The sequence below is a fragment of the Mugil cephalus genome, chromosome 2, assembly GCF_022458985.1.
Source record: "Mugil cephalus isolate CIBA_MC_2020 chromosome 2, CIBA_Mcephalus_1.1, whole genome shotgun sequence".
NCBI classification, from domain to species: Eukaryota; Metazoa; Chordata; class Actinopteri; order Mugiliformes; family Mugilidae; genus Mugil; species Mugil cephalus.
The window spans coordinates 9,704,429-9,715,804 of record NC_061771.1 but is presented as its reverse complement, the minus strand read 5'-3'; the positions used below and the strand labels follow the sequence as shown (position 1 = coordinate 9,715,804).

At 47.2% G+C, this 11,376-nt stretch overlaps 1 protein-coding gene across 2 annotated transcripts; it reads left to right on the top strand.

The window, feature by feature from the left end:
* Positions 1-3,108: 3,108 nt before the first annotated feature.
* On the top strand, positions 3,109-11,161 carry pcdh18a (protocadherin 18a). Of its 2 annotated transcripts, none has more exons than XM_047579132.1 (4): positions 3,109-6,091; positions 6,724-6,812; positions 7,417-7,589; positions 9,498-11,161. In XM_047579132.1, the coding sequence occupies exons 1-4, from the start codon at positions 3,602-3,604 to the stop codon at positions 10,322-10,324; spliced, it is 3,579 nt and encodes a 1,192-aa protein (XP_047435088.1). In that variant the 5' UTR covers positions 3,109-3,601; the 3' UTR covers positions 10,325-11,161. The 2 variants fall into 2 exon arrangements, with proteins under 2 accessions (XP_047435088.1, XP_047435089.1); XM_047579133.1 differs by having other exon boundaries at positions 3,110-6,091; positions 6,757-6,812.
* The last annotated feature ends 215 nt before the right edge of the window (positions 11,162-11,376 follow it).

Genomic DNA, 11,376 nt, shown 5'->3' with positions numbered 1-11,376 from the left:
GGGGCTGACAGAGCGCCGCAGCAATCCGTCCATTTTAAAGGTGACCAGCCACATTCTTTCTTTGCCTTGTAGTTCTGCCTGGGCTATAAATTTGTCGCCCAACTGTTGACATCGCTTGCAATATGCTGCGCTCAGGCTGTGATCACCACACGGACTGTGAACAAGAACAAGGCGGGTGCACTCTCTCTTGTGTGCGCACACACACGCACACAATGGCGGTCATAAAGTAATAAAGCTCCGTGGAACCCTAATGAAAGTGGAAAAAAAGAGAGGACGAGGGGGAAGAATAAGAAGAGACTCGGATGAATAACAATCACTGCTCTGATGTGCGTGCGTGCGTGTGTTTGTGTGCGTGCGTTCGTGCATACGCACGGGGGGCGGGGTATCAACTTCTCCCTCCATCAGCAACAGTGAAAGCGAACTCCCCACGTCTCCGTGGTCCTACTCCTCCCCTCTGGAATGGAATCCACGAAATCGCTGCTAATTGAATAAGTGACAATGAGCGGGCAGACGAGGCGACAGATGCTCGCGTGCCTTTACAACCAAACCACACACACACACAAAACGTGCACGCGCAAAGGCGCAAACATTCCTCTTGACTCCAATCTGAGGCGCATTTCTATGGCCGCTCCACCTGCTGCGCCTGTTGACTTGGGGGACTTCGTGATGGGAAGACCGTCATGAATGTTAGCGACAGACGTTTAATTCACACTATTACTTTATGACTACAAGGCCCGGACACATGCAGCCAATTGTTAGGCACTGCATAATGAAGAGAGCAGCACCAAGGCACTGGGGCTGTTTGTTTGTTTGTTTGTTTGTTTGTTTGCTGATTGGATGCATTTGTGGAGACCAGTCTGGCCTTCAGAGCCGCATTTGGATCAATAAACGCATCTTTTGGGAGCTGAAAGCAGGAGAAGTTAACCAAACCAAAAAAGAAACTTACTAAGTCCAGACGACGTGGCATCTTTGCACCTGCTGGAGAGGATGAATATTTTGAGCTCGATTACTGGTCTTGTTAAGCACTAAATAGATCATCTTTGTTCGGGTCCTCTGGTTATGTAGCGTGGCTAAATGTATTAGGCCCCCATCTGCTTTTTACTTAGATTATACCCCCTCTATACATTAATTGTTTTATTCTGCGCAGTGTTTAAGACCCCCGTACCCCCTCCAACTCTCCGTCGCTTTCTTTCGCTCCCTTCTTCCATAGCTCCGGAGCTGACTTTGTTCTCCAAATGTGATTAGCTTCTCGGGGACGCAGGGAGTAATTGCATTACTGCATTGTGAGCATTTGGAGCTATGGAAATGTTGGGCGCCCGTATCAAACCTGTTTAAATACCAAGCGAACTATAGTGAAAGATGTGGCCAAGAGGAGTGAATACAAACATTTTGCAGACATGGTTCAGGCGATGAATAGACACTGAAAGAGGGAATAAAGGTTTTCCGACAATTTCAGGCTGCGGGTTCAAAAGGGGAGCTTCTGGTTGGTGTCCATGCACGTTTGGAATATTTAAGCTATTGTTTTCAGAGAAGCGGGGGGAAAAAAGTTGTGCAGATGCTGTGGCGTTAAAAGACCAGCCCACACTGAATAACCTGGTTGAAACGGTTAACATTAAGTCCAGAGATATCGCATTTCACATGTAGACAGTCGGTATAGCAGCTGGTGGTAAATAATTCATGTTTTTGCACATTCCGTATCTATTTATTTTGAGGGTTAATTGTGATCTTCGACAAAATGGTCTTGACAGTGTTGAATGAGAAACAGCATTAGGCAAAGACAGGATCACTCGGGCTTAACCGGACAGCTATGAGTTTGGTTCACTTTAGGGGGAAGTTCTTCATCAGATGATCAGCTGCTTTGTCTCCAGCCTGAGCTGTAGTATTGCCCTTGAATTTCATATTTTTAATAATTAAAGCCTTCATTAGCTGGTTGGCTGGTATAGGTTCAACACACAGGGAAGCGCGACGCACGCACACGCGTAATAAAATTGGAATGTGTGTGGAGAGGGCTCTTTGGCACCCAACTCTACAGTCCCCCATGACAACTCATTTCCTCGCGGTTGTGTGAGGTTCGGGGCGCCGCTGGAGTCTTGTTCGTTCGCCCATAATCTCCTGGTCCTGGTGCCAAACAAACTGCGCCAGATGGTCTCCAGAATGCACGGTCCCAGTTGTGCACATTCGTTAAACCTTTCTTTCTTTTATTTTCAACGTTTCTGGCCAATTCTCTGTCTGTGTACATGCCCGCACATATGATGTATTTTCTTCTTCTAGTGAACTAAAATTGATTCCCGAACTAGTGAGTTGCGTTCGTTATGACCCCCCCCCCCCCCCCCCCCCCCCCCCCCCTCCTGTGGGGAGTCTCGGGTGATGCTGAACAGATTTGTGCACGGGGACGTAGCTGTTCCTCGGCGTGACCAACTCTTTAAAGGCATTCATTAGAGTCCGGCTCCCTTTCAACGCAATTCGCCACACAGCTTACCCGGCTTACTCTCACCCATAGTCGGTCACAGATGAAGCGCATGTGAAAATAATATTGCACACATCTACTACAAAGTGCCCAGAGAAGTCTGTAGTCAGCTGCCACTTGAAAGAGTAAAAAAAAAAAAAAAAAAGAGAGAGAGAGAGAGAGAGAGACCAGATACAGTTTAAGCCAGTGGCATGCATTTACACTAATGCCAAGACATCCAGCGCGTCAGTCATATATTATGAGTGAGTGGTGGCAGTTGGGTGTACCTGAATTGGGTTATAAGAAAAGTGTGTCCATCAAGGCTTTAAACAAAACCCATGGATGAGGAGACTATACATTTGTCTCGATTAATGAGAATTGAGAGTCTGTGTGTCTCCATGCTGTCTGGAGAGAACAGACCTGAAGCGAGAAAGTCGTAAACCTTCCCGTGGCGTTTACAACAGTGAAAAACGATATGGTCAGTCCCCTGAATGGATGTTTTCTTCTTGAGTTGATTTTCCCCCGTGCCTTGTGGATGCATAGTCGTTACTCTGAGAAGTGGTGACAGTGAGCCCCCACAGGGCGGGGTTTCTATTTTTTTTTTCTTACCCCCCACTTTTTCCTCCCCTCTTGCGCCTCCTTCTCCTCTCTTTTGGAGTTTGAGTGGCCACCAGCCAGCGTTTGATTTAAGAAGCGTTTGTCTTTCCCGGCATGTGAAAAGGGGGCAGTGGCTGATGTACAACCAGTTGGTTTGAGGCGGATTATTTTGGGCAAGTCTGTGTGCACAGGCACCTCAAACGGAGAGAGGGAGCGAAAGAGAGCGCACGGCGCGCACAGTCCAGACGCAGGGCGGAGAGGGAGAAAGACGCACAGATTTCAGTGGCATTCTGCTCGTTCTCTCCCACACTGGATACGCGCAACTCATCTGTATGACAGGGAAGCACAGAAAGAAGAAATTTGGATGCTTTTTTGTGGAAATTACTGCAACTTGAACGAGCTTGCAGTTAAGAATCGAATGCTTTTCTACTCGCTTTGCGGGGAAAGCAATGCAGCTGCTGATTGAGCGAACACAGCATTTAGTAAGTTACAACTGAAACTGACCTGCACTACATTTTCCAGCCATTTTTGGAGAGTCTGCTTCTGTATTGCTCTGAAATGCAACAGGGAAACATGAAGGGACTCCTTTTGACGAGAATGTGGAGAGTTCTGGCTGTTTTGGCGCTGGCAGCACACCACGTTTCTGGTAAGACGCTGAAATATCAGATTTATGAGGAGCAGAAGATTGGCACGGTTATTGCGCGTTTGAAAGACGACGTCGCGGATGTTCTGGCTAAACTTCCTAGCTCAGTCTCGCTCCGCTTCAGGGCTATGCAACGAGGGAGCTCGTCTTTCCTTACTGTGCGCGAGCTGGACGGAGAGATCAGCATCAGGACCAAAATCGACCGCGAGAAACTCTGCGAAAAGAATCTCAACTGTTCCATTCAATTCGACGTGCTGACGCTCCCCACGGAGCACCTCCAGCTTTTTCACGTCGAGGTGGAAGTGCTGGACATCAACGACAACGCACCCCAGTTCGCCCGAGCCGTCATACCCATCGAGATCTCCGAGAGCGCGTCCGTGGGAGCGCGCATTCCTCTGGACAGCGCAACAGACCCCGATGTCGGGGAGAATTCACTGTACACGTATGCCTTAGAGCCCAACAACTTCTTCAACATTGACATCCAGTCTCGGACTGACGGGGTGAAATACGCCGAGCTGGTGGTGCTCAGGGAGTTGGATCGGGAGGTGCGCTCCGGGTACGAACTTCACTACACGGCCTCTGACAGGGGCGTTCCCCCGAGAACGGGTTCGACCCTCCTCAAAATCAGTGTCGCTGACTCAAATGATAACAGCCCAGTCTTTGACAAGTCCTCATATGTGATAAATCTGCCAGAAAACTCACCTGTTGGCACGCTGCTCATCGACTTAAACGCCACAGACGCGGACGACGGCACCAACGCAAAAATAGTTTACTCATTTAGCAGTCACGTGTCTCCCAAAATAATGGAGACATTCAAAATTAACCCCGACAGTGGTCATCTGACGCTCATAAGACACGTGGACTATGAGACCGTTAACTCGTACGACATTGATGTGCAAGCGCAGGACATGGGTCCAAACTCCATGCCCGCTCACTGCAAGATCCTGGTGAAAGTGGTAGATGTGAATGACAACAAACCAGACATCAGCATCAGCCTCATGTCCGCTCAAGGGAACGGGGACGCAGCATATATATCCGAGGCTTCTCCTTTGGACACGTTTGTAGCTTTGGTGAGGGTGGAGGACCTGGACTCTGGCCTGAATGGAGAGGTAGAGTGTAAGCTTCATGGTCAAGGTTATTTCAAACTGCAGAAAACGTATGAGAACAACTACATGATCCTGACTAACGTATCTCTGGACAGAGAGAAGAGGTCAGAGTTCAGCCTGACTGTAGTTGCAGAAGACCACGGGACTCCCAGTCTCTCTACTGTTAAACACTTCACTGTGCATGTAACAGATGAAAATGACAACCCCCCACGCTTTGAGAAGGGCCGATATGAGGTCTTTAAATCAGAGAACAATGCTCCTGGAGCTTATCTGACCTCCATCTTGGCCACTGACCCCGACCTGGATGTGAATGGACAGGTGAGCTATTCTATCTTGGAGAACTTTGTTCATGGGAGCTCCATCTCCACCTACGTCACTGTCGACCCCTCAAACGGCGCCATCTATGCGCTGCGAACATTTGATCGTGAGGACGTGAGTCGCATCTCATTTGTTGTGCAAGCCAAAGATGCAGGAAAACCCCCACTGCTGAGCAACGCCACAGTAATTCTCAACATCCTGGATGAAAATGATAACCCTCCAGTCATTGTGGTCCCCCAGCTGTGGAATTTCACTGCAGATGTTCCCGCATCAAAGTTCACAGAGACTGGACATTTAGTAACTGTGGTCAGGGCAACCGATCGTGACACAGGGGTCAATGCTGAGCTCATCTGCTCCATCGTCAGCGGCAACGACGAAGGATACTTTGTCATTGACCCCAGAACATGTGAGATACATGCCAATGCCAGTCTGGAGAACTTCCCCCACGAGCACGTTGAGCTTACAGTTGTGGTCAGAGATCAGGGAAGTGAAAGCCTCAGCGCTAAAGCCGTCCTGAAAATCACCCTCTATGAGAACATGGAGAACCAGGGGCAGCTGCTTGATCCGGTGGAGTCTTCCCTCGACATTTCCCGGATTATCATCATCTTCCTGGGGGCCATCTGCGGCGTGCTCCTCGTCATCATGGTGGTGTTCGCTGCTCGCTGCAACCGGGAGACGAAGGACACCAGGCACTCATACAACTGCCGCGTCGCAGAATCCACCCACCAGCACCACCCAAAGAAGCCCTCGCGCCAAATCCACAAAGGTGATATCACCTTGGTTCCCACAGTGAACGGCACCCTCCCAATCAGGGCTCACCACCGCTCACCTTCAGCCACGCCTCCCATGGAACGAGCCCAGATGGGGAGCCGGCAGAATCACCACAGCCGTCAATCCTTGAACAGCCTAGTGACCATCTCGTCCAATCATATTCCAGAGAGCTTTGCCCTGGAATTGGCGCATGCAACTCCACCAGTGGAGGTGAGCACACATGCACACACTCTCACGCACACACTGAAGAAAATGACTCTCAGAAATTTCAAATGTGGTCCCTCAGCCCCTTCCCAAATTTTCTCTCGCAGCACTTCTCGCTCACTCAGACGTACACTCGCGCATGCATGCACACGCACACACACACACACACACACCAGCCTTCTCATCCTCACACAGCTGTCTCCGTTTGAGCAAATGAACTCATCTCCATGTGTGACAGTGACTTAATCAACACTGCCCTGTAGTTCAGACTGACTCTCATTAAAACTGTTGATGATTATAGATGTGTCTTTGTCTTTACCTTGTTTACACCCTGTCACCATTACCTCCATCGTAACCATGACTCACCCCTCAGTCATATGTCTCCATATTCATCTAGACTCACCCTTACCCCCACATCAACTCCCCCTCCCTCTGTTTTTGTTTTAATGTCATCCATTTTGTCTCATCCATTTTTAGCAGCCTCTCCATCATCCATTTTGTGTTTACTCATCCATTATTTTGTCTTTTGTGTTGTCTCTCTTTTTTCTCCCCTATCTTGATTTCCCATCTGTTATTCATCCTCCCTTTTCTGTTTCTTTTTTTGTTTTGTTTTTTTGTTTTGTCATTTTTGGATGTAGCAAGTCTCACAGCTTCTGTCCATGCTCCATCAGGGCCAGTACCAGCCCAGACCCAGTTTCCGTGGCAACAAATACTCCCGCAGCTACAGGTAATTTACCCCTATCCCTCAGCCCCCCATACCCCTTTACCCACCACCTCTTCCCCGAAAGATATTTTTTTTGTTTACTTTTCAAACCACTTGTTTCTCATTGTGTATTACATGTTTCAACAAGTTTTGCCTGTCAGTTGATATGTGTAGATCATGGTTCGGCGTGTAAATGTGTTTATTTCATTTTCCAGTTGTTATCACACCAAGATCATTCAGTTCAAAAGTACGCAACTCATTTGTCTGAATGTCGCAACAATTTTGTTGGTAATTTAAAAAAAAAAGAAAAAAGGAACCAGGTTGTAAAGTCTGCATCCATCATTACTATCATCATAAAATGTCATCTTATGATCTTTCGGCAGCAAATTTACTGATCCCTCTTGTGGCTACTGTGATAGATTTATTGATGTGATCCACCTGCATGTAGAATTTATGGGCTGAGCCCTGAGATTCCAGGCGCAGCCTTAAGTCAGCTATGATGGATTTATTTCTAAAGATGGGCTGATTCAGCCAAGTCTGCAGAAGAGAACACATTCAGCTTTAAATGCGCAAAAATCTAAGTTTGCATTTTTTTTATTTTTATTTTTTTTTAAATGAACACTCGCAGGTATGCATTACAAGACATGGACAAGTTCAGCCTAAAGGACAGTGGCCGTGGGGACAGCGAGGCGGGGGACAGTGACTGTGACATGGGGCGGGAATCCCCCGTGGACAGGCTGCTGCTGGGGGAGGGCTTTTCTGATCTGATGCACCTTGAGATGCACCATCGACTCCACCCAGGTGAGTTACTGGTGATGCGCAGCTTTTCTCAGAGCCTGATCCTAAGTGGCTTCACAGCACCACTGCCACCACCATCACCACATTTCTTCCTGTTTGGCACCTTCCTCAATTTGACTTGGCTGCAGTCATCTGATTCACATCCTCAACACTCTGCCGCGGCAGCTCACACTCAGCTATCACCTCAGCTTTCAGAAGATAATTGCACCTCATCTCATTTGCAGAAACTTGTCGTTTTGTGCTTTTCAAATCCATCTTGCCTTGTTCTCATCCGCTCTGAGCCGGCTGAGATGACTGTAAAACACTGATTCCCGCTTCTTGTCCTTAAATGTACCTTAATTGACACGGGCTGTCCTCCTCCAGACCACACCCAGCCCTTCAGTGCGCTGTCTACCTGACAAATTTCAGCACCACGGACAGCGTCAGGCCCTAAGCCCATTATTTGTCTGTACACCTGCCTTTACAGCCACTCCATTCACCCGGTTGCCAACACAATCCCTATTGTGCTCGGCCCCATTCTTCCACACAGTCCTCATTTCCACGCTCGTTATCACACTGAGAGAGGTTACAGTGTGTCTGGCTGTTTGTACTACTGTGCGTGTGTGTGTGTGTGTGTGTGTGTGTGTGCGTGCGTTATCTGCCCCTAAGATAGAGTCGTGTCTGTAAAATCCTCCCTGGAGCGGAGATGAGTCGCCTGTCACTCATCGGTATGCGTCTCAGGGTGCTGTTTTTCTTTCCTCCCTCCTTTTTTCTTTTCTCTCCCTTTTTTTTCCCGCGGTGAGTGACAGTGGTGTGCTTTCATGTCTGAACTGAGGAGAATTCATAGTAATTGCTTTTAGAATGATGTTATTCTCCCTCCCTCCCTCCCTCTCTCTCACTGAGTCTGTCCCTTTCTCGCCTCAACTACATGCCTGTGAGCTCCTCTGCATCTCCCTCTCTTCTATTCTCCATCTTTATTGAGACAGATAAAGGGATGGGTGGTGGACATGGACAGTCTTTCCGTATCTCCTTCTTTTTTTTTCTTCCTTTCAGCCAGACTTGGAGGTGTTTCAGGTCTCCTCCCTTCCCTTCGCTTCCATTATCTTTTATGCTAATATGTGGGAAAAGGAGGGAGGGCAAGGAGATAATGGGCCGAGAGGGAGGATTACCACTGTTTCTCTTCAATAGATTTAATTTGTTTAGATTTTTCTATTTAGATGGGAAAATGTGGCTATTCATGTCATGCTGAATGTGATAAAAAAGAACCAAACAAGCAAATCCCTGCCTCAGCCTTGTATTTAGGAGACTTGGACATACTTGGCAGAGCGGCCAAATATTACATTAACATCTGTCTGTAATTCAATTTGGATGGAATCTGCCAATTGTTTATCTGTTTATTCAGTTTTTGTCATAGTTCTCGTACCTAGCACTACCTGGATAATCACGGTGTAAGCTGTGAATACTGCCAAGCTGGTCCTTCAAGCGGGAATTTAGAGAGATTAGGAGAAAAAGAGTGAAAAAAAACAAGCCATGATCTTGACATTAGTGAAAGACTGAAGCAGAGCTGCATGAAATATTAAATGGGTAGTGTACACGGATCATTCTAAAAGAATAAATCAAACCCCAACCATGGCCTTATTTTCATACAAAAACACAAGCACCTTGTCCTTTTGCTGAACTTTACAGCTCTTCAAATTTAACACTTCCTTGCCCTCCTTTGTTCCGGTCTCAAGGTTCAGAGCTTATTTTATTCAAGTGTATTGACATTTTCTTTATCGTATGAACACACATTTTCAACGCAACTCCACTTCTGTCTTTCAAAATCTGAAAGGCTGGTTTTCATGTATTTACTGCATTTGTTAATATCTCTATATAGGGACATTCATTTGACTCTTTCTGCATCTTTATTTTCTTTGTTTCTTTTTGCTCTAGCCATGAGACTGTGCACGGATGAATGTCGCATCCTGGGACACTCTGACCAGTGCTGGATGCCCCCCCTCTCCTCACCTGCTTCCTCTGCTGACTACCGCAACAACATGTACATCCCCGGGGAGGAGTCCTCCCAGCAGCCTCAGCTTGACGATGACCAGTCCTCTGTTGACTCGGAGTGCCGCAAAAGCTTCTCCACTTTTGGCAAGGAGCCCGAGAATGAAGAGGTGGGGGCCGGAGGAGTTGTCCCCGGAGGAGGAGTTGATGCATGTGCAGCTGGAGGAGGGGCTGGTTCTCTCCTCACAGAGATGAACTCTGTGTTCCAGCGGCTCTTACCCCCAAATATGGACTCCTATGCTGAGTGCACTGAAACAAGCCCACCTTCATCCTCATCAAACACTGAAAGAGGAAGCGGACGGAGTGGCAACAGTGGTGGCAACCATAGTAACAATGCCGTTCCTCAGGACAACCGGAGAGGGTTGCTGCCAGGTGGCAAGGGTCCCGCTTACCCCCCAGGTGTGGCTGCGTGGGCGGCCAATACCCACTATCTAAACCCAGGAAGTGGAGCTGCGGCAAGCAACCATGTGTCTTCATCTTCTTCATCTTCAACCTCGACCTCCAACCCCACCAGTGGACAGCCGCCACACCTCAAATGGCTGCCAGCCATGGAGGAAATCCCAGAGAACTATGAGGAAGATGATTTTGATGGCGTCTTTCATCAGGGTCACCAGAGTGGCAAGCGTAGCGAGAGTCGCCATGAAGCCGGCATGGACGCTAGCGAGCTGGTCCACGAGATCAACAAACTGCTGCAAGATGTCAGGCAGAACTAGAGAGGGCGATGATTTTAACCGTGGGATGGGGGAGGGAACATTTCACCACATTCTGATAGATGCTTGTTCTGTGTGCCCGCTTATAAAAACTTTATGATGGCAGTTTCGTTGTCCACTGTAATGCTTGTCTTGTTCAATTTACCAAATTTCCTCTTTGCCTCTCACTCCTGAGAGTCGCGCGGAGAAGAGCAAAACACGGCACTGAAGATGTGATCGAGGTGACTCAAAGGCATCAAAGCGAGCATACAAAGAACACATTGCTCAGCTAATATTACAGTCCCCCGGAAAGGTGCTCGAATGAGCGATTTCAAACGGAAATCTACCAACAAAAACTGTACCCTTCCTTTATTTGTAATGTTTACAGCAGCGTGAACAGACTCCACGGGGAGAAACCAACAGTTGTGTGGTCTAATTTCTGCTTCTACAGTGAACAATATTGTACAGTGTCTGTGGAAAAAAGGCAAACTCACTTGAATATTGTGCTATGTCTCCTGTTTTGTTATTCTGGAATGTAACTGTACAATTTGACCTTTGTATTTTAAAAATACACTCTTTTTTACTTCTATATATTTATATGTGTCAATGTATGTTTGTACAGAAAAAGAAAACAAATGTCTATTTTTTATATTTGTCACTGCATGTCTTAATATCACTTAATGTGTCTCCTTTCCTCTGCCTAGTTTATTTTATAAAACAACCGTATTTAATTTTGTTATTGAATGTGCGTGTGTGCATATTAAAAAAGAATCACATTCCAATGCAGTTCTATGTTGGATGTGAGTTTTGTAAGGTAACGTTGTGACCAGTGGGTGATAAATAAAGTGGAGGGATTCATAAGGGGGTTAAGTCTGAAAATTATTCTTGCCATTTTTTTTGATGGTTCTGCTATTTCTTTTATTTAATTCCCGTTTCATTTTTCGTGTTTTCCTAAAGGGGTGCTCCATTTGCCCCTCCTGTCTCTTAGCACCCCCTAATGCTCAAAGTCGGGACTGCAGCACCATCTGCATGCACAGACAATCTACTGTGCTTTCTAGGCAAACCTTTCGCAGGGC